The following is a 24028-nucleotide window of genomic DNA, read 5'->3' as shown; positions in this document are numbered from 1 at the left end:
TTGGGTGTTACCATTCTCTATTGAATTTGCTTTGAACTGCCGAAACACATCAGTAAACACATGAAGGTGTATACAATTATAACTGTTAATGTCACAAGTCAATACTGACCTATCTCAACAATCTTTGCGCGTTAGATCCAGTGTAAATTTCTTGCTTTTAATTGAGAGGTTAATCATGTCCCTCAGTTTGTCAAACTGCACTACTATTAAAGCCCATGCTTTCCATGAGGTGAATGACGTCATTTTGTACATGGGTCTAATTTGTGCATGCTTTCTTGAACAAAAATACTTGGCAATGGTTTTCGGATTACAAATTTAATTATACGCATTTGAAAATACTTACATGGAATAATGTTTTGTGTTATACCAATGAATAACATATGGATATAACACATAATTCAATATGGTAAGTAAATAGTGTGTTTTGAGATTGCCAAACTATGCTAATGCATACATATACATGCATGAATAACTTGACAATTTATATCGCGCGCCGGATATATCACGGTCGCGATCTTTGGATCCCTTCAACCGCGATATATTGGAGTTGCAGTGTATAGAAAATAGAAATATTTAGATAAATTATAAATGCGACTGCAATTTGTGAAAGATTCATTACTCTGATGCCTAAAGTCTCCATTAAATGCGCAACAAGCTTGGATATAAGCAAAAAATCTGACCGAATTGTACACTTGTTCTTCAGTACTTCTTTTGAGTTTCATGTACAATGCGGTGCCAATGCCTAATGGGATCCTGATAGTTTTTATCCCTGCAAAGGACGATCCCACTTGTCCACGACCCCCTCTGTCCCCCATTCCCCTTTTCGAAACTCACCTGGTGTGCATATCGTGTGCGGGGTTAAGCGAGTCCTTGGACATCTCCATCAGACGTATCGCCTCATTAACATCTTCCTTCTCTACTGTGTCCATCAGACGCAGTCGAGCCTGCAGCGAATAGATAATTATTGAATTTCTCAACTTCATTATTTTTTAGTCAACTTAACGCCTGCACTGGCCTGTGCTGTGAAAGTTTTTATTGTAACATTCTTTATTTTGACAGGATCGCAGAACATTTATGTATAACAAGAGGGCCTGAAAGGCCCAGTCGATCACCTGAGATACAAAGAAACTGCTCTGTTCTTTGTAGCCCAAGATATCATTAAAACAAGTGTTCTAACCAAGTTTCATGAAGATTGGAAATAAATGTGACTTTTAGTGTTAACAAATTTTTACTATAGATATAAGGAAAAATGCCCCGTCCCATGGTGGCCAGGTTAATCAATCAAAATCATTTTTTAAATTGTATAAGATATAATTGGCACAAATCATCTGACAAAGTTTCATGAAGATCCGACAAATATATGCTCATGTTGAGCATTTGTGATCACCTTTTGTCTGTTGTGCGGCGTCGACATTTTCCTTGTTAACACACTAGAGGCCACATTTATTGTCCGATCTTCATCAAATTTGGTCAGAAGATTAAAGCCACTGAAATCTTGGACAAGTTTCACATCGTAGTAAAAACCTGTAGTAAATTTCCAGCTGTCAATATAACACTTACCAGTGCCGTGGAGAGTCGTAGCAGAGCGAGGAGTGTCCTGGCGGACATGAAGGTCATGTCCTTGCCATTCCTTGCCTCCTTCCTCATCTCACAGTACGCTGACGTGATGTAGTCAGCAAGCTCCTCTGGGATAGCAGGCTGCTTCTTCTTGCACAGTGCAATGTAGCGCCTGAAATATCAGTGTTGGAGTGTTGAGACGCAATGTAGCGTCAGAAATGCGAGTGTTAGGATTTAGATTCTGAAATAGATGTGTCAAGATGAAGCGTCTGAAATTGGAAAGTTAAGGCATGATGTAGTGTCTGAAATTACACTGATGTAGCCCCTGAAATTGGAGTGTTAAGAGGTGATGTAGCGTTTGAAATTGGGGTGTAATTATGCAGTTTAGTCTGAAATTGGACTGTTAAGAAGTGATGTTATGTCTAAAATTGGACTTTTGACAAAATTCATCGTCTGAAATAGCTGTGTTAAGACACAATGTATCGTCTGAAAAAGCAGTGTTAAGGCACAATGGATCGTCTGAAATAGCAGTGTTAAGACACACTGTAGCCTCTGAAATCGCAGTGTTAAGACACAATGTAGCGTCTGAAATAGATGTGTTTAGAAGCGTTGCAGCACTTTAAATTTATAGTGTTTAACGCAGTGTTGCATCTGAAATTGGATTGTAAAGATGCAAAGTAGTGTCTGAAATTGGAGGGTTAAGACGCAATGTACCCTCTGAAAGTTGGTTATTAAGATGAAAAGTAGCGTCTGAAACTGGAGTGTTAACATGCATAGTAGTGTCTGAAATAGAAGTGTTAAGTGACGTAGCATCTGAAATTCAAGTGTTAAAACATTAAGAAGCATCTGAAATAAGACATAAAGACACAGTGAAGCCTCTGAAATTAAGACACAATGGAGTGCCTGATACTGGCCTTTAAAGCATAAGATATTGTGAGTTTTTAGATGTGATGTAGTGTCTGAAATAGGCGAGTTAACATGAAATGCAGTGTCTGAACAAGATGTGTTTGTGAAACACAATGTCCCCCTATATGATGTTTGACCTTGAAGGATGACCTTGACCTTGTGAAGGATGACCTTGACCTTTCACCACTCAAAATGTGCAGCTCCATGAGATACACATACATGCCAAATATCAAGTTGCTATCTTCAATATTTCAAAAGTATTCATAAAATAAGCGAATTGGGCCACATATATTTGACCTCTGACCTTGAAGGATGACCTTGACCTTGACCTTTCACCACTCAAAATGTGCAGGTCCATGAGATGCACATGCATGCCAAATATCAAGTTGCTATCTTCAATATTGCAAAAGTATTTATAAAATAAGCGATTTGGGCCACACATATTTGACCTCTGACCTTGAAGGATGACCTTGACCTTGACCTTTTACCACTCAAAATGTGCAGCTCCATGAGATACACATGCATGCCAAATATCAAGTTGCTATCTTCAATATTGCAAAAGTATTCATAAAATGAGCGATTTTGGCCACATATATTTGACCTCTGACCTTGAAGGATGACCTTGACCTTTTACCACTCAAAATGTGCAGCTTCATGAGATACACATGCATGCCAAATATGAAGTTGCTATCTTCAATATAGCAAAAGTTATTGCAAAATGTTAAAGTTGGCGCAAACAGACCAACAGACCAACATACAGACCAACAGACAGACAGACAGGGCAAAAACAATATGTCCCCCACTACTATAGTGGGGGACATAAAAATGGGCAATGTTCAGACCTGATGTAGCGTCTAATTTTGGATTGTTAAAATGCAATGTATTGTCTGAATAATATGTGTTAAGACAAGATGAAGTGTCTGAAAATGGAGTGTTTTAGACGCTTATAAAATTTCAAAGTGTCTGAAATAGGAGCGTTCAGACCTGATGTAGCATCTGATTTTGGATTGTTAAAATGCATTGTATTGCCTGAATTTTATGTGTTATGACAAGATTTAGTGCCTGAAATTGGTGTGTTTAGACGCTGTGTTGCGTCTGAAAGAGGAGTAATAGGACGTGTTGTTGCGTCTGATATAAGTGGGTTACGCTTGAAGATATTTCCATCAAGATATGGGTACCTGAAAAAGAGCGCACAATTATGTGAAATTTCTCAAAAATCTTTTATTTTCTCCTTCTTCTTGAAATGCAGATTCTGAAATATGAGCATAACAAGAGCACCACATAATGGGTGCCAACGCTCGGCTGCGGTTTTGAATAAACGAAAGCTTTTCAGATTGATTTTTTTTAGAGGTCACAGTGACCTTGACCTTTGACCTAGTGACCCAAAAATGGGTGTGGCATGTAGAACTCGTCAAGGTGCATCTACATATGAAGTTTCAAAGTTATAGGTGGAAGCACTTTGATTTACATGCAAAATGTCAAGGTTTTAGCATGACACGGACCACACGACAAGCTGGCTATGACAATACCTCAGATTTTCTCCGAAAACAGCCGAGCTAAAAATGAGGCAATAATTGTTATTGATAATTTCTTTTTAATCTTGAACTGTCTTCATCATGCATATTGCATAAAAAATGCAGCGTTAAAACAGTTTGAAATTTCCTTTTATCCTTACTGAATTGTTAAATGTGAAACGTAAATGGAATGATGCAAAGCATTAGTTGGACCTTAGCATTAATGCTGTGTCATATCTATAATAAAATTTCAATTCATAATAAGATATTGCTTTCTCCATATTCTTAAATATTAAATAAAAGCACCTTATGACCAGAACTGTAAATCATTTCCTAAACAAGAGATGTGTTTGTCAGAAACACAATGCCCCCTTCTGCGTTGCTTTGAAACCATATATTTGACCTTTGACCTTGAAGGATGACCATGACCTTGACCTTTCACCACTCAAAATGTGCAGCTCCATGAGATACACATGCATGCCAAATATCATGTTGCTATCTTCAATATTGCAAAAGTAATGGGCAATGTTACAGTTTTCGGACAGACGGACTGACTGACGGACAGTTCAACTGCTATATGCCTACCTACCGGGGGCATAAAAAATATAAGGTATGATTCTTAAAAGGAAACAAGTCAGTTTTTCTCCTTGACGCTTCACAAGATGCCATGGTGCTTACCTCATGAGTTTCATGTCTAGAGGAGTGAACTGAGATGGGGGCTGAATGTTGTGCTGGTGTACGTAGGTGATGTGCTGGGCAAGTCTGCAACAGAACAACAAACACATATAGGCCTCATTCAAGTAACATGGCCTAATGCATGTGAGTAAAGTGTCATCACATGTGAGCCTGTGAAGTCCACACAGGCAAATCAGAAACACACTTTCTGCCTTTACTGGATTTTTTATCAGAGAGACAAAATTCTGCACAGGCTATGCACATAAATTAGGTCTAGTTTTCCAAGAACAATGCTCATGTCATTCAGACATAGACTGATAAATAATTATATTATACAGACAGTTAACAGAGTTACATTAAAACAAGAGCTTGTCACAGTAGTGCCAACTCACCGCCGAAATGTGTTTGCTTGTATGACAACATTTGTTTTAGAGAGTAGAATAATATTTGTAAAACAAATAAAGGGAGATATTTAAAAAACTATGGTTGAAAGAGTTATGGTTCATGTTCACTGCAATTCTTCTAGTTGCCATCTGTTTATATTTCTACAGTGTCCGACAAATTTCTTATTTTTCAGGTAGCCCACTGGGCTACCAATAAAAATATTTGGTAGCCCATAAAATTTTCCTACAAAATGATAAGAGGCAGGTTTTCATCTTTATTTTAGTTCTTCATTTACATATACTTAATATGTATACATACATATACATTAAATAGCAAGTAGTCTGATGTACACAGTCAATATCGTAAATTAATGTTACAGTACAGCACCGTGTACTTAAAAGTAAATGTACCAAAGAAAATCATATACTACATGTAGATATTACATGTATGTGCACATGTTTGTGTACTTAAATTCGGACAGCACGTTAAGTCGTAAACGTAAATAAAGCGTTTAGATGATCAATACGATTGACTCGTATGGTGTTAATCAATGCAATTGCCCTTTTTAACAACAAATACCGAGTTTCAAGAAATCAAGAGTATTAAATCATTTATTTACTTGTGTCCGACTTTAAGTACTGTCCGACTTAACGTATTGCATCCGTATGTTACGACACTTGTGTGCAGTCAGTATACAATACAATAATTGTTTCAATAATGAAGGAACTGATACAGCGTAACGGTAACAATACAGCGTGTTTACATGTGGTTTAATAAAGAGAAAATGTAAATGCCAAATAATTCGCGAGATACCCCGGTACTTTAGTTGAAATTCACAACGAAACTTTTAATGGAAATTAAATGATCTCAATGTTGTACCCGCTACAAAAATTTTATTTACAAATAAATACACCCACGCCAATTTTCGCGCGCTTTTTATCAGGACAAAGAAATTCATTTCTTAAATGTAGAATTTTGTAACCTAAAATATCTGTACACAACGCGTGCAAACCGTGGCAGGTTATTTACGCATGTTGCAATACAACGGTCCTGATTGGGAGCTTATTTCATCATATCTTTAAATAGAACATATGCCGAAATTCATTTGACACTTTAGAAAATTTCAAACGTTTGTGTTTATGACTCTTATTGTCTTTATTACCCACCCATAATTTGGTTTTAAAAATATAAATCGGGCATATATGGGATTATTGATTAACAGTCGATTAATCCAATTGTTAATTGACAATGCAAACTAATTAGCAGGTGTTAACCGCGGTTACAAAGTTGTCATTAATATTCATTTTCGGTTTCGTTACCGTTTTGAAGAATCCGCTATTGTTTTGATTTATTTAATGTTTGGCGTCCTTGGATATTTAACGACATCAAAAACGTTGTCGCTATAACACATTGTTGCGGTTAACAAAGAATTCCAAAATGCGAAATGATGTTGCATCATGTGCGCCAACTATCCAACCGGCTCTCATTATATTATTAGCAGACGACAAATGTTGATTCTGATTGGATGATTAAATTACACTGTTACTGTTTAAGACATTACCGCAAGTGATCGGTGACTGATTAGATAATTGATTGCACTTTGTTATCGGATTATAAGCAATACACAGTGTACAAACACATGGTCAGCATGTTTATTCTATGTATGTCTGTCAATAAACCGGGCTACCGCTCTTATAGATTTATAGTAGCCCGGCGGGCGTCAGCTGGAAAATTTCAGTAGCCCGATGAGAAATTTTGGTAGCCCCCGGGCTCCGGGCAATGGATTTGTCGGACACTGATTCCTAGTTTCAAGTAAATCCCTTCAGTAGATTTAGAGTTATGCTCAGACAAAAATTTACTTTGTAATTAAATAAAGGGAGATAGTTTAAAAACTAAGGTAGATAGTATTATGGTTCTTAGTCACTGCACTTCTCCTACTTGCCATCTGTTTATATTTAAAGTTTCAAGTTAATCCCTTCAGTAGATTTAGAGTTATGCTCCGGACAAAAATTTACTTCGACAGTGTTTTTTTTTTACAAATAGGGGAATGGTGGCGGGGCCCGTCCAAAGGGGAAAAACGCGTCGTTTTTTAGGAAAAGGGGAAAATTAAAAATTCACTCTTTTATATGTTATGAAATTTATTATATGAATACACATGTATGTATGAATGTTACATTCACAGCTGAATTTCTCTGTCCTTTTTCTAAAATATATCCCAATGATTTTTTCAACATTAGTTTCAGACAGTTTAGCCTTCATGCACACTCTCAGTTTTCCTAGCCATTTTGAGTCTAATTGGGACTTACTAATCGATAAAATGGCGAATTTGAGCATTTTTTAATCAATAAAATGGGCCAAATTGAAATGTTTTTATCATCAAATATTGACACAATATATGCAGATACATCAGGCCTTTTCCTGGCCATTTTGGGAAAAGCATGAAATTCATATGAAAAGTACACTGATATGGGAAATACTAATTTAATGTAACTCTTTATAATAATTCAAAATCATATTATATTATTAATTTGTTATATACTTTGCTAGTTGTTATGAAATAAATATTTATTACAAGAGTTAACAAGAGCACCGCCTTGCGGGTGCAGACCGCTCATCTATTTTCTTTTTAAAGGTGAAGGGACTCTCATTTTCAATCACAAAGGAGGGAGGAGTGGAGTGAAGAGGGGTGTATAGTGTGGGGTTGTGGACATTTATTACATTATCTTCCAAAAAAGCGAAAAAAAAAAAAAAAAAAAAAAAAAATCGGGGGGGGGGGGGGGTATAGTGTGAGGGTTGTGTGGTGATAATTTGTGAGATGATCTTAAAAAAAAAAAAAAAAAAAAAAAAAAAAATCAAAAAAAAATTTGGGGGGGGGGGTGGGGGGTGGGGTGGGGGTATAGTGTGAGGGTGTGGTGGTCATTTGTGAGATGATCTTATAAAAAAAAAAAAAAAAAAAAAATTAGGGGGGGGGGGGGAGGGGGGGAGGGGGGGGAGGGCACGGGGGATGGTTTGGGTGAAGTCTATTGTGGTATGTCAGGTAAGAGTAGTTTCATCAAAGTATCAATCAAATCTAATCATAAATAAAGAAGTTATGGCAATTTTAGCAAAATTTAATAATTTGACCTTGAGAGTCAAGGTCATTCAAAGGTCAAAGTAAAATTCAAGTTGCCAGGTACAGTAACCTCATGATAGCATGTAAGTATTTGAAGTTTGAAAGCAATAGCCTTGATACTTCGAGTGGATCGAAACACAAAATTTAACCATATATTAAAAGTTACTAAGTCAAAAAAGGGCCATAATTCCGTAACAATGACAACCAGAGTTATGCAACTTGTCCTTTTACTGTACCCTTATGATAGTTTGTGAGTGTTCCAAGTATGAAAGCAATATCTATGATACTTTAGGGGTAAAGTGACCAAAACATAAATCTTAACCAAATTTTCAATTTTCTAAGTATAAAGGGCCCATAATTCCGTCCAAATGCCAGTCAGAGTTACATAACTTTGCCTGCACCGTCCCCTTATGATAGTTCATAAATCTTGCAAGTATGAAAGCAATAGCTTTGATACTGTAGGAATAAAGTGGACCTAAACACAAAACTTAATCAAATTTTCAATTTTCTAAGTATAAAAAGGGCACATAATTCTGTCAAAATGCCAGTCAGAGTTACATTACTTTGCCTGCACAGTCCCCTTATGATAGTTAGTAAGTGTTGCAAGTATGAAAGCAATAGCTTTGATGCTTAAGGAATAAAATGGACCTAAACACAAAACTTAACCAAAATTGTCAATTTTCTAAGTATAAAAAGGGCACATAATTCTGTCAAAATGCATGCCAGAGTTATCTAACTTTGCCTGCCCAGTCCCCTCATGATAGTAAGTAAGTGTACCAAGTTTGAATGCAATAGCATTGATACTTACTGAGAAAAGTGGAACTAAACGCAAAACTTAACCAAAATTTGCAATTTTTTAAGTACAAAAAGGGCACATAATTCTGTCAAAATGCACGCCAGAGTTATCTAACTTTGCCTGCCTAGTCCCCTCATGATAGTAAGTAAGTGTACCAAGTTTGAATGCAATAGCATTGATACTTTCTGAGAAAAGTGGACCTAAACGCAAAACTTAACCGGACGCCGACGCCAACGCCAACGCCAACGCCAACGCCGACGCCAAGGTGATGACAATAGCTCATAATTTTTTTTCAAAAAATAGATGAGCTAAAAAAAAGATTTTTTTTTTCTTTTTTTAATTCTGGAGGGGATTTTTTTTCTACAAAACCAGAGAAAAATATATACTCTTTTTTGAGGGGAATGGTGCCGAATGTCTGCCCCGAAATTGCCATAAAAAAAACACTGTTTGAAATTAAATAAAGGGAGATAATTTTGAGTTATGCTCCGGAAAAATTTTCTTTAAAGTTATATAAAAGGGGAGATAATTCAAAAACTAAGGTAGAAAGAGTTATGGTTCTTAGTCACTGCACTTCTCCTACTTGCCATCTGTTTATATTTTAAGTTTCAAGTAAATCCCTTCAGTAGATTTAGAGTTATGCTCTGGACAAAAAATTACTTTAAAATTATATAAAAGGGGAGATAATTCAAAAACTCAGGTAGATAGAGTAATGGTTCTTGGTCACTGCATTTCTCCTAGTTGCCATCTGTTTATATTTAAAGTTTCAAGTAAATCCCTTTAGTAGATTTAGTGTTATGCTCCGGAAAAAATTTCTTTAAAGTTATATAAAAGGGGAGATAATTCAAAAACTAAGGTAGATAGAGTTAAGGTTCTTGGTCACTGCACTTCTCCTACTTGCCATCTGTTAATATTCTAAGTATAAAGTGAATCCATTGAATAGATTTGGAGTTATGCTCCGGACAAAGTTTCAGACGGACGGGACCAATTACTATATCCCCTCCGAATGTTTTCGGGGGGGGGGGGGGGGGGGGGGGGGGGAGAAACTGTTATTAATTTAAAGAAACATACTTGATGCATTGCATATTAATAGTAACCACTAGTAGTACATCTTAGCACACATCTTATAAAAGAGAATGTTGGTCACATAAACAAACATGCAGGTTCCTTATTTACAGATCAGTACCAAAGTAGGCTTACCTATTCATATTCAGTTTTTTTGGTCAACTTATCAAAAGCAATGTAAAGAGATCTTACCTGAGGTCATTATCTCGGTCAGGCTTATCCTGTATGAGCCAGAGGAGGTCAAATCTTGACAAAAGTGCTGCTGGAAGCTGGATGTTCTGTTCGATGGTCCGCTTGGGGTTGTATCTACCGTAGGCAGGATTTGCAGCAGCCAGGATAGACACTCTGGCATTGAGACTTGTCATAATACCAGCCTAGAAATATACAGACAATACTTCCCAAGATGATTTATGAACTGTTAAATATGGAATTTATAACTTGCAATATTTTGCCACCATAGGGTTTTGAATGACAAAGACACTATTTTGTATCTAAATGACTTATTATAAAATCACATGGCCTTAACTATGGTTGAAAGAAACATCATTTTGAAAGTACTGAAATCCAGTTTTCAAAATATTTCGCAGGCCCCTGTTGCTCAAAACTTAAGTGGCCACTTAAGGCAACAGTCTGTTAACTTCAGACCCAGATACAATTAATTTTTAAGACAATGCTATTTTCAACATTTTTCGAGCAACCACATTACATACAAAACTTGATCCAAAACTTAAAGGCTATAAGCTTAGCTGGCTGTTGATCATTGGGCAACATAGCCAAGCTGGTTTATGCAGTTTATGAAGTCAACAAGTTTGATTTATAAAATACTGGAACCAGTATCGAAACTAAAAACTTTCGAACCATTTTAATCAATGTCAAATATCGCACCCAACCTTAGCAATGGAGATAGTCTGCTGCTCCATGACCTCGTGTATGGCAGTCCGGTCTGTATCCATCATCTTGTCAAACTCGTCAATACAGCACACCCCCTGGTCAGCCAGCACCAGGGCCCCGCCCTCCAGCATCATCTCCCCAGTGATGGGGTCCTTCATCACGGCCGCTGTCAGACCCACACCCGAGGAACCTCGCCCTGTCGTGTACTGACCTAAAACATGAATAGAAAGTGGTGTGAACATGCACAAACCATGGAGTTCAATAGATTTTCAAAACTTAAGATTCATATAACTTCTGGGTGCCAGTTTATTAATGAAAATAATAATTCCATTTCTGAGTGCCACTGCTGAGTGCCAGTCTTTCAATTAATGATCAGTATGATTTCACTTTCATCTGAGTGCTAGTATATCAACAAGAAACCGTCTGAGACGGTTGATGCTCCCCGGATGTTTTTTTTGTCACAATACTGCACTATATATTCAGATAAAAGGAAACGTCTTGAGGGCACAGTAGTTGGGGGAACAAGAATTTTTTATAGAAAATTTCAAAGGGCCATAACACTTTGAAAAATCATCCGACCAAAATCCGCTGAACATATGCACATCTCCTCTTGGTAGTGAAGCTTCCCCTTTAAGTTTCATTGAATTCCGGTCATTAGTTGCTGAGAAATAGCCTGGACAAGAATTGCACTATATGTACAGTTAATGGAAAATTTCAAAGGGCCATTACTCTGTGAAAAATCATACGACTAGAACCCGCTGATAATGTGCACATCTCCTCTTAGTAGTGAAGCTTCCCATAAGGTTTCATTGAATTCCGATCATTAGTTGCTGAGAAATAGCCCGGACAAAAATTGTGCACGGACGAACAGACGGACACACGGACGGACAGACAAATCGGCGACTAAATGCTTTATTTTGGGGGAGCATAATAAATGATCAGTATGATTTCACTTACCGTAAATTCGCGAATATAATACGCACTTTTTTACCTGCCAAATTTTTCTTCAAGTAGGGGGTGCGTATAATATACGAATTTAGATCAGAACAAAAATTTTCCTGTGAAAATGTTCAACTTAAGCGTTGTAATTCGCTGCGCGTAAGCCATTTTGAATTACACAATTACATCAAAGGGGGGCAACTGTGCTTACGGTAATTGTCACGGCTACACTGTATAGTACCGTACATGCTAAATAGACCAACCATCGATATTATATATATAATAATAATAATAATACTTATTATTTTATAATTATAATTATCATCTTTCTGAATATTGTCAAATGGAATTAAATGTTATAAAAAAACAGCGTCTCTGTTTCTTTCTTTTGCTGACTGCTTGACCCGGGTGTCAGCAGGTGGCCCATGTGTTATCGGTAAAGGTGCTGAGAAGGGCCATCGCTTGTCAGCGGGACCAGTGTATTCGAGGTGTTGACAAAAAGGGTCCCGATCTAGGGGCCTGAGTAAACGATTGCTAATTGACACTTATTGACACTTACCGTCAAGGGTCTTTATAAACACAAGAACTTAGCAGTGGCCAACATTATCTTCCAAACATCTACAGACTACATATCGTCAAATCTACAGCATCAACTGCGATCAGAACAGCTCCAAATCACGCAAATCTTTAAAAAATATTTGTCTTGAAATTGTGGAAAAAGGCACTTTTTAGCGCCGATCTTGCAATTGTCGAAAAAGGCACTTTTTTGCGCCGATCTTGTAATTGTCGAAATGGGCAAAGTACGTACATCGTACACTGCCAAGGAAAAGCTTGCTGCTATTTCCTATGCAGAGGCACATGGCAACAGAGCAGCCGGACGCGAGTTTGGCTGTAATGAAGCCTGTGTTCGTCTGTGGCGCAAGCAGAAACCCAGTCTGCTTCGCCAGAAAAAAAACCAACGGGCTGAGCGAGGTCAGTCGGCCAAGTTCCCTCAACTAGAAAAGAGGCTGCTAGACTTCGTTAACGACCGACGCCGACAAGGAATATCTGTCTCAACCATCGAACTGGGCTTTGAAGCCAAAAAACTTGCCAAAGGGATAGAAGGGACAGAGACATTCAAGGCCTCACGTGGGTGGGTGTGGCGGTTTATGGAGCGCCACAGCCTCTCTGTACGACGAAGCACCCACATAGGGCAGAAGCTTCCGGAAGACTGCGAAGAAAAGCTCATTACGTTCCAACGATTCATAATCAGACAAAGAAAGCGTTACGCTTTCCCATTGAGCCAGATTGGCAATGCCGATCAAACGCCACTGACGTTCGATTTGCCTACGAACACGTCCATATCCTCGAAAGGGCAGAAGTCGGTTTCCATAATTACAACGGGAAACGAAAAAAACCGCTTCACCGTTATGCTGGCCTGCACAGCTGACGGGGGCAAGTTACCGCCTTACGTCGTCTTCAAGCGTAAGACCATGCCCAAAGGCGTCAAGTGGCTGAAGGGAGTAGAAGTGCGGGTACAAGAGAAAGGCTGGATGGACACGAACCTTGTCCGCGACTGGATCAAGACCGTGTGGGGCCGTCGTCCAGGTGGTGTCTCCCGGCGTTCTTTACTTGTCCTCGACGCCTTCAGGGCACATACGTCCAATGACGTTAAGTCAATGTTACCGACTACAAGACAAATCTGGCGGTTATACCCGGTGGGATGACTTGCATGCTGCAGCCACTAGACGTCAGCATCAACAAGCCAATGAAGCAAATGCTACAGATGAAGTGGAACGAATGGTACTGCAGCGGTCCACAGTCATTTACTGCCGGGGGGCGACGAAGAAAGCCGGAACTTGAGGAGATCTGCCAGTGGATAGTCGACTGCTGGCAGCAACTAGATCCTGCAATCATCCAGCGTGCATTCAAGAAGTGCTGCATCAGCAACCATCTTGACGGCACAGAAGATGACATACTATTCAAGGACCTAATTAAAAGCCGATCCCCAGTTCCTGACCTCGCCGCAGACGAAGACGATGAGAGCGAAGACGATGAGACAGATCCAACCGGAGAGGAGACAGTCTACACGGATGTTGATCCGCAAGGCATGTCTTCAGAAGAAATTGCTCGCTTTTTCCAAAGCGACGATGAAGAGAGCGATTTCGAGGGGTTCGACGAAAGTGACCTGTGATCAACTCGTCACTAATGAGAAACAAAAAACAGCCCTTTTCAGGGCAACCATTTGTCTTAGAAAGAATTGTCTCAAAATTGTCACATTGGTATCAAATTAACCATATGTTTGTGTTAATAAAACAATCAACGGTAATATAAACAATAGACAGATATTTATTATGCAACTGTCATGACAACGGCCCGATAACACATCGCTATCAATATACCGGGGTAGCACTGTGAAACAGATGTGTGATAACACCAATTGGTTTGCTATTTTCACAACACAAAAATATATTTTCCCTATTTTGTTGCTTACCCGACGCTTACGCTAGCAAATCTATTTCTCATGTATTTTCCTGTCAAGTCTTTGTCTAAAAGCGCGCGAAAATTAGAGTGGGTGTAAACACTGTCGAACGTAATGTGTACTGGGAATGCAATAGCTTGCCGATATGGTCAATAATTACCGGTATTGCTCTAAATGTCAGCGATTTTCCTTGTCCAATTGGGAAAAGTACCCGTACCGGTCCGATTGGGAAAAATTGAGTCGTGAAAACCTCAAAATTGGGAAAAATCGAGTCGTGAAATCCTGAAATTGGGAAAATCGCGTCGTGAAGTTTGGGTCTTATTGAATACATCATACAGTTCATACTTAATTGAACATACCCATTTAAATAATCATTTGCAGGCATGCCTTAATGACCATTAAGTTATAAAGTTTATATAAATAACAAAATATTATAAAGAACACACCAAATCAATTACTAGTTGTTTTAATCTCTTTTAAAGCAATGTCTCTCTCTTTCATTTTTGTGAAAATTTCAACAATCTTTGATGTTTGATCATCACTCAGTTGCTTGCATCCCGCCCTGCACAGCATCATTATTGCTGTCAACGTGTCCTGTGATAGATGGTTCCGATTGGTTTTTTGGCATAATATTTGCTATTATGACTCATTTCAAACTACGATAAGGTTACAAACCGACGTAAAACAGTACGCTGGCTGCCTGGCAAAAGAACCGGTAACAGTAACAACTCTATTGATTGAATGCGCTGAATAATAAAACCCGAAATTAATCGAGCACGTGGTTACACACAACTATACGATTTTCTTTGTTCGCTCGCCGAAAGTTGTTTTTCTACGAAACTTTCTATCGTTTTGAGAAAAAATTCGGACGCTGATTGGGATTTTTCCAGATGCCGATTGGGAATTTGGGAATTTTCGCTCGATTGGGAAAGTACCGTTTTGGGAATTTGGGAATTTTCGTTCGATTGGGAAAGTACCGTTTACCGGTACTTTATAAAGAAGGAGGAAAATCGCTGAATGTCGTTATTGTTTAAAATAATACGTTCAAATAAACTTAATGGAGAAAATATATAAAGACATTTAACATGCGGGAGAACAAATGACAGCGATCACTTTAAACAGGAATCTTCAATCTGAAATTTTATTTTAACAAGTGTGAATACATTTTTTTCGGAAATGACAGTGTCATGGCGGATTTCGGACACTGAATTTTTTATTGCGTATTTTACTCGGATTTTGAATTTTTACCAAAAAATTTGGACCAAAGTTGGGGGTGCGTATTAAACATGAGGGCGTATTATATTCGCGAATTTACGGTACTTCTGGGTGCCAGTCTATCAATAAAAGATCAGTATGATTTCACTTACTTCTGGGTGCCAGTCTATCAATAAACAATCAGTATGATTTCACTTACTTCTGGGTGCCAGTCTATCAATAAAAGATCAGTATGATTTCACTTACTTCTGGGTGCCAGTCTATCAATAAACGATCAGTATAATTTTAACTTTCACTTACTTCTGAGTGCCAGTCTTCAAATTAATGATCAGTATGATTTTACTTACTTCTGGGTGCCAGTCTATCAATAAATGATCTGTATGATTTCACTTACTTCTGAGTGCCAGTCTTCAAATTAATGATCATTATGATTTTACTTACTTCTGGATGCCAGTATATCAATAAATGATCTGTGTGATTTCACTTACTTCTGAGTGCCAGTCTTCAAATTAATGATCATTATGATTTTACTTACTTCTGGGTGCCAGTCTATCAATGAAGGACAGAAGCTGTGACTTCGCCACACCGGGATCTCCCATTAAACAGATGTTGATGTTTCCTACAATGTTCAGTTTGTGAATGTTAATACCCTGGATACTTATGCTTTTTTCAATCCATTTTATTTTATAAGTGAAGAGCAGTTTTCTATATTACATCAGTGTATGAACTGTCTATACAATTTCACCTAATTAGCATAAACTCCATGGTGTTTATGCATAAATAAGGCATAAGTTTCCCTAAAGTTCAAACACCCATGAAATTAAGGAAACTACTATTCAATACATATAAGTATAACAACAACAAAAACAAGAGATGTGTTTGTCAGAAACACAATGCCCCCTAATGCGCCACTTTTTTTTAACCTTTGACCTTGAAGGATGACCTTGACCTTTCACCACTCAAAATGTGCAGCTCCATGAGATACACATGCATGCCAAATCTCAAGTTGCTATGTTCAATATTTCAAAAGTTATTGCAAAACTTAACTGTACAGTAAAATTTTGGGACAGAATGACAGACAGACAGGCCAAAAACAATATACCCCTGACAGGGTTCATACAGATTTTCTCCAATGAAATTCAAGCACTTTTTAAGCACTTTTCAAGGGAAAAAAATCCAAATTCAAGCACTTTTTTAGTCCGACCTACTGAAAACTGTATATTATTCTGTGGCCAATACTGACAATATTTTCGCTAAATTGGTCTCTTCTTGCCTAATATTCTATGTGAATTTTAACAGTCTGCACTACCCTACTACAGTAACAACTGTTTAATCAAAAGTAAGTTATTTCATTATGATATAGTAATTGACCAAGGCATTACACATACCAAAAAAACTGTTATTTGTATTAAATATCATTATGTATTCTAAATGTTCATATCAGATATTCCAGTGGTATAATAAAGCTACTAGAAAATGTTAAAGACAATTATGCATCTGATACAAATTAATTCTGAAGTAAAAATAGAAAACTACAAATGTACAGAATCTCGCAACAGCAATATGTAATGCCATGTCTTAAATGAGGCTTGTAAAAATTATACTAATTAAGTAATTTTCTACAGCAGGTACACATGTACATGTAAAATCTGTTATAGATGCAATAGTGTACTGTATATGTTCAGACTGAGAGTCTGCACTCATTTAAACAGATTGCAGTTTCTTCACAGTATCATCTATTTTTTTTGACAATCAGTCAAGTGCAACTTTTTTGTCTTTTGTCTTTTGCAGTACACCTGAATGAATTGGGTTAATCGAATGAATTTGCTTCACAGACAAACTGCATTTTAGGTGGCTTTTCAACCCTGATTCCCCCATACTGTCGATCTCTATACCTGTTCTGTGTTCATTACAAGATGCTTTGACTTTAGAATGGGCATTGTCAACAATCCAAGGGTACTTCAAAAGCCACCCATTCTAAAAAATGCACTTATTCGCTGGCATAGTTCAACTTGTCAGCACCGTCATGGCATAATGCGTACAACAAAAACCAAAATAGACCAATTGGCGGAAGATTAGTAGTAGTTGCCTCCCTTACATTCTAAAGCCCGTACCAACCCGTACCAATCCAGTACCTGCGTGTATGAACAGATCGGAACCGTCATAAATCGTGAAAAAAAAACTACGACTTCCGACTCACGGAAATTAAATATTTTTATCCATTTTTCAAGCACTTTTCCAGCCAAATCCAAGCACTTTCTAAGCACTTTTCAAGGCTATGGTTGAAAATAAGCACTTTTAAGCACTCCAGATTGTTTTTAAGCACTTTTCAAGACAAACCTTGATTTTCAAGCACTTTTCAAGTCTGTGCGAACCATGTCTGATCTATCGATCCGAGGAATAAAAACCCGTCATGTAAACACTTCGAATTAGAATATAAGCCCAAGTTGATTCTTGGGACGGTCGGTCGATAATAAATGCATTTTAAATAGCCTGATAGGTCGATTAAATATTTGAGCGTAAAATTGTCAACAAAGTGAAATACATCAACACCGGTCAGCCACTTTGTGTTAAAGATATAATCAATGGAAGAAGTCGGTACAACTCGTTAGCCAATCAACACGTCTGTGTTCCACTCTTACATAGACACCGGAGATGGACGATTTTATTGGCAGTTTTTTATTGGTTAGCGGATAGCGCAGACATGATCGGTAACTGACAAAAAATCTTCGCTACTTTCCGAAAATCGTACGAGTCAGCGAAAAGTTGCAAATGAAAAATTGATCGATTAGCAAAATAAAGCACTGCAGTTGCATATAGTTAAGCAATATGTTAACAAAATTATATATTTATTACGTATTTGCTAGGTAAATGGTTTTCATTTTCTGGAATCTAACAATATGCACATTTTATTTTATGTGCAAAACACATACATTTTTTCGGACTGTCGTGTTCGGATACAGTATTTTTGTGGACTTTAATTTATTTTCGACGTTCTTTATGAACATTTCTATAGTATGATGAATACACATGCGGTGATACGAATGGTATGATATATAAAATTTTGCATTGTATTCACCAGAAATTGCAACTAGAAAGACTAAAAAAGTACAATTAGTTAGGGCTCGGGGCGCTTACAAAACTCTCTGAATTTTTTTTTTTTATGATTAAGGACAAATGTCCTGAAAAAAAAGCGCATTTAGGACACCTGTCCAGAGGAAATTGTGACCAATGATGCAATCTGAAACACTGAGATATGGAGATGTCCGCGGAGCATGCCTTTGCTGTTGTTATCAAACATGAATAATACATGCAGAGCTCCAGATAAGGTTTTGTGAAATTCTTAAATTACTACCAGATTTTCAAAAAGAATTCTTAACTCTCAAATTTTATTCTTATTGTTACTTAGTTTTGGAAAATAATTCTTATTTTTTATAAATGACCTAAAAATAAATAATAATGGTTATTTTCATGCAAAAAAAATAAAATAAACATACTAGCAACTTTATTTATACGAGTTCAACAGTGTCGTCAGTAGTATACAATTTTATTTTTCAAATACCTTCATATGCCCAAACTGTGCTTAGATTGCATGCCTTAGATGAATTTTTACATATTTCACAATTAAAACGGGTCTCCCCTTCAATCTTTTCAACGATTAGCCACGGGACTTGTCCCTTCCACTCGCTCAATGTTTTTGTTTGTGTTTAAATTTGAATCCGTCGTGTCGCGTTTTTGTTTAGCTTTTCCGACTGTGTCGAAAACTGAACATACAACATCGTATAAGATCATTTCTATAATTTCTTACTAAACATTTAACTTCGGCTCACTTTGCGTACAATATGTTAAAAGCGTCTTTTTTGGGACGCTTTGCAGTTTTTTAGGACGCTCTCTGGGCGCCGCCATTGTTTTTTGACAGATAGACTGTATACGCCACTTTTATTGGAAAAAAAAGCGCTTTGTTTAACAAACCCAATAACCATTCTATATAAGCACCACAAAGATCTTTAATACGCGAAAAGAACTCAATAAAAATCGATACGAACTGATGTAAAAATAATATTCGTAACTTGATTTTGTAATTCTTTATGGTACTACAAGATTTTAAAATAAATACGTAACGGACTTGAAAATAATTCGTAATTACAAAAATACGACCCTTATCTGGAGCTCTGACATGTTGTACTCATTAGAAGTAGTTGTTTCTGATTGGAAAAGGATATTTTTTTGTTCCTGGCCAAAAAAGTCATAACTTTTATGTTAACCTTTTCGGGCTATTAAAAATGTATTCGGGCTATTATTTTTTTATCTGGGCTATTGGTCTTAAATATTCAGCGTGAAGACTGGTTAACATTCTACAGGCCACAATTATGATAATTTCAGTTTTTAAACAACAGTGATCTTGTTTGCTTGTTCGTGCAAAACTATGGTTTTATTTCGCTAATGACGAACAAAAACAACATAACTTGCCCAAAATATTGGATACACTGTAACTCCAATATAACGCGCTCCGTTATAACGCTGAATCCAATATAACGCCGAGGGTGCTTGCATCCCATTTTTTCTCCAACCTTCCATTTGATTTCTGATTCAAATCCGTATTATGCAACTTCATGTATTTTCAGACAATTCAAAGATGGCGGCAATCACACGTTGATTGCTTTATTCAACCGTCCGTTGAACCGATTATACTCGCCTCGAGGTTAAACAACACCGACAGCTAATTGGTGTTAATCTGTTGTGTAATGTCAATAAAGGTGTGAAAAACTCGCGTGTCAGTGTTTATTACATGTATTCCTCATCAGAGAGGTTCAGTGCGATAATTTCCATAAGTTAAGTGCAAGCGGGATAGTAATACTATTAAAGTAATTCAAAACGATTGAAACATTCTTACTTTGATACGGTTGCAGTTTGACTATATTAAATGAGCGGCTGTGAAATATACTGCCTACTGTATAAAACAACTTTTTCTGTCATTTCATTATCATTCTAGTATTATGTAATTTAATCTTTCAGTTCGTGTATAAGAAATTAAATAATGCAGACGATTTATTTACATGCGAACGCAGTGTACCGGTAATTGTTAACAGAGTTTCACTTTCATTTTTGCGCGGTATCAGAAAGTCCCCGGGAAACACGTTTTTTGCATGCGTATGACGCAATAAAATATTTTTTTGTACATGAGTCGTATTGCATTCAATCTAAATTTAAAGTCGCTTGTCCAATGAAAGCTCTGCCCCATAATGCACTGTACTCTTAACACTTCTGAAAATGGCATATATGCGTACGGTTGTGTTTACGAATTTCTTAAACATATATCGTCATTAATGTTCAAGATTATTATTATTTTTTAAGTGATGTTGCAATTTTATTGGATTATTGGATAAATGTGCACATAAGAAAAGCGGTATGTATACTGTTATCGATACGATTCGGTTTATATGCATGTATTTGCGTCAACACAGCATGGCAATATACATGACCTATATTATAGGCTATTCTATACCTGTTTTTTTTATAGCGCCCTGCAGTAAATGAGCTCAAAACCTATAACGCGGATCCGTTATAACGCTGTTTCGCGGCTTGGACCCCATTGACCGCGCTATATTGGAGTTACAGTGTATCATTTTGCAGCTTGTTTATTACAAAGTAGTACCATCATTAATATTAATGCTTCAATTTGAATTCAGTGTGTTTTAATATCAAAACGAAAAGCAGGTCACGTGATTGTATTATCCTATCAGAATACAGTGTTAATGTGCAACTAAAAGAATTTGTCATTATAAATCTTTAGAATCTGGATTCCTTATATTTTATATCCCTTACAGAATTTCAAAATACTGAACTCTAACTTTTACCACAACAAAAAGTTACACAAATATTTAAATCAACTTTCACCATGAAGCAAACTTTAACTCCTTAAGCATATACCATAGATGGACAGTCAAACAAGAAACAGCTCAAAATGTAAGTGATGATGGGTGTGTATCAAGTTCACCTCGTATCTTCATGCCCTGTGGTGACTTGTCCACTCCGCCCACAAGCAGCAGAAGCAGCGCCTTCTTCACGTCCTCATGGCCGTAGATCTCCGGGGCTATGCTGCTAGCCAGCTTGTCATAGAAGTCCTCCTCTGCTACCTGTATATGTGCAGGAGGCATTGTAAGAAACTGTTCGGCTGAGAAAGCACAAACGCTCATATGAACCTCATTTTGGGAAAATAGGGCTTAATGCACATGTGTAAAGTGTCTTCCCAGATTAGTCTGAGCAGTCATTTTAACCAACAAATACCATAAAAGCTGAAAGTGCCCTCCCTGATAAGCCTGTGCAGACTGCACAGGCTAATCTGGGACACTTTTTTCACATGAATTACGACCAGTTTTTCAATAACAAGGCTCATACTTATTTTCTTGTATGAAGACAACAGGAAATAATTTAATACAAATGTGTACATAGTAGGCATTGACAGTTGCAGTTTAACCAAGCAAGCAGAATTCCTTTACACTAAAGTCATCAAACATTAGTAAATCCACCACCCAAAATGATCTTTTTTGTGTAAAACATTAAAAGTCGTCATATTGACATTTTGGGATTTATCATTCACATGTGCACATTCAGGGATGGCCAAGTTTTACTCACAACAGCAACTACAAGGGCATAAATATAAGGCCTCAAGCCCCTTCTCCAAGTGGTGAAAAAAATCCTTTAACTAATTAGAATGTTACAGTATTACTTTAGCCCATTAAAATGTTACAAGCCTAACAGGTTCTAAATGAACAGGTTGCTGGGCTTTTATAGATTAATGACAGCTACACAGTGTTGATTTTATCTGTACTGCAAGTATACATAAATGACAAGTTGTAATGCATTTTGTGATGATTAATTTGAAACAAGCAAATTCGTGAAATCAATATCCCCTGCCAAATAGCTTAAGAATTGAGATATAGCCCTGAAAAGTTACATCATACAAACACAAGAAAGAGCAATATTTCTTATTTAAGAAATGGTAGGGTTAAGGTTTTTTGGCATGGCACTTCTCCTCATTGATATCTCAACAAGCACGAAGTTTCATGTTGAAATCTTGTATCGTATCTGAGATACAGCCATAAAAAGTTTGGACAGACGGACGGACAACGCCAAAACTATATCCCTCTGCCATCTGTGGGGGATAACAAATCATCTCTTCAAATGAAATGAAGATAACAAACAAAACCCCAAATAGCACTTTTTATCCTGTTACATGCCTTTAAATCAGCCCAATAACCAGGTAACCTATTATCCCAAAAGATATTAGGCTAGATGACCATGTGACATCGAGTATCCGTCAGTTGCTGTCCGCGCATGCGCACGCCTGTACTATTTTCTATTTATAAAATATACTTGTTTTCAATTAATTTTTTTTTACAACAAACGTGTTAAGAACTGTTTGTTTAAAAATTATTATTTTAACAGCATAATTTCGTCTTTGTGTATTGAATTAATAACGATTGACTCGATTTCTGTGTTGTTTAACAAGACGGAAGCTAGCCTAAGCGTTTTGCATGACGTGATGTCACAATTTTTTGCTGCGACATGTTTTTTCCCATATTAAATATTTAAACACAAAATACTGGAAAACTATATATTTTAGAAACATTTCAACGAACGTTGTAAATGTGACAGGATAAATAAAATAATAGGTTGGTGACATGGATGGAGAATGGTTATCTGGCTCGTCGGAGGATCTTATCGGGTTCGCCGATAACTTCCTCTGACTTGCCAGATAACCGTTCTCCATCCACGTCACCAACCTATTATTCTCTATATATTCAACTTCCACTATATTAGTTTTGTTCTGGGAAAACTACTCTAAATGCATGTGCGTTAAGCGTCATCCAAGATTAGCCTGTGCAGTCTGCATGGCCATCAGGGACAACAACTTCCGCAAAAACAGGAAGATACTTTTTTTTTATAAAGAAACATTCCATAAAAGTGGAGTGTTGCATCTGATTAGCTAGTGCAGCCTGCCCAGGCTAATCAGGGTTGGCACTTAACGCACGCATTAAGCTTAGTTTTCCAAGAAAGAGGGCAGTCAAGATTATACACTTCAACAGAAATCAAGACAAGGTTACACCCATGTAAGAATACTCGCTGTACCTGCTTGACCTGGTCTTCGTCCAGCTCCTCAACGCCCAGTTCATCATCTTCTGTCTTGTTCATCTTCATTATACGCTGAAAAAAGCGAGTGAAAACAAAATTTTACTCATTTATCTAAATGTTTACTTAAAATTGAATGATTTCAGGATAAGCACAAATTATTCCAACCCTTAAAAAGATTCATCGCTTAACATTTTAAGTTTGTTTTCAATTTATTTGTTCTTAATTCAAATGGTGTGTGAACATATATAAATCATGGATCCGCTTTTAAAGGGACTAGATCACAGCAAGTCAAAATGACAATTTTCCAAATTTTTGTGTATTCAAAACTTAAATTAACAATGTACATCAGGTATGAATATAATGCTAATTGCCATGACCAG

The 24028-nt window shown here is 37.1% G+C and overlaps 1 protein-coding gene across 1 annotated transcript in view; it reads right to left on the bottom strand.

The window, feature by feature from the left end:
* The window catches only part of LOC127864794 (DNA replication licensing factor mcm7-like), a 72924-nt gene that overhangs the window by 3784 nt on the left and 45112 nt on the right, over positions 1–24028 (bottom strand). The window contains exons 8-15 of the mRNA XM_052404670.1: positions 23646–23720; positions 21511–21649; positions 16048–16131; positions 10897–11108; positions 10199–10380; positions 4656–4739; positions 1561–1729; positions 835–944 (exon numbers count right to left, since the gene is read on the bottom strand). Of these exons, the coding sequence (XP_052260630.1) occupies positions 835–944; positions 1561–1729; positions 4656–4739; positions 10199–10380; positions 10897–11108; positions 16048–16131; positions 21511–21649; positions 23646–23720 (1055 nt within the window). The remainder of the gene's footprint in view (positions 1–834; positions 945–1560; positions 1730–4655; positions 4740–10198; positions 10381–10896; positions 11109–16047; positions 16132–21510; positions 21650–23645; positions 23721–24028) is intronic.

Source organism: Dreissena polymorpha, chromosome 1 (genome assembly GCF_020536995.1).
Source record: "Dreissena polymorpha isolate Duluth1 chromosome 1, UMN_Dpol_1.0, whole genome shotgun sequence".
Lineage (NCBI taxonomy): Eukaryota > Metazoa > Mollusca > Bivalvia > Myida > Dreissenidae > Dreissena > Dreissena polymorpha.
Note: the sequence above shows the minus strand (reverse complement) of the source record. Positions and strands in the feature narration are given on the sequence as shown.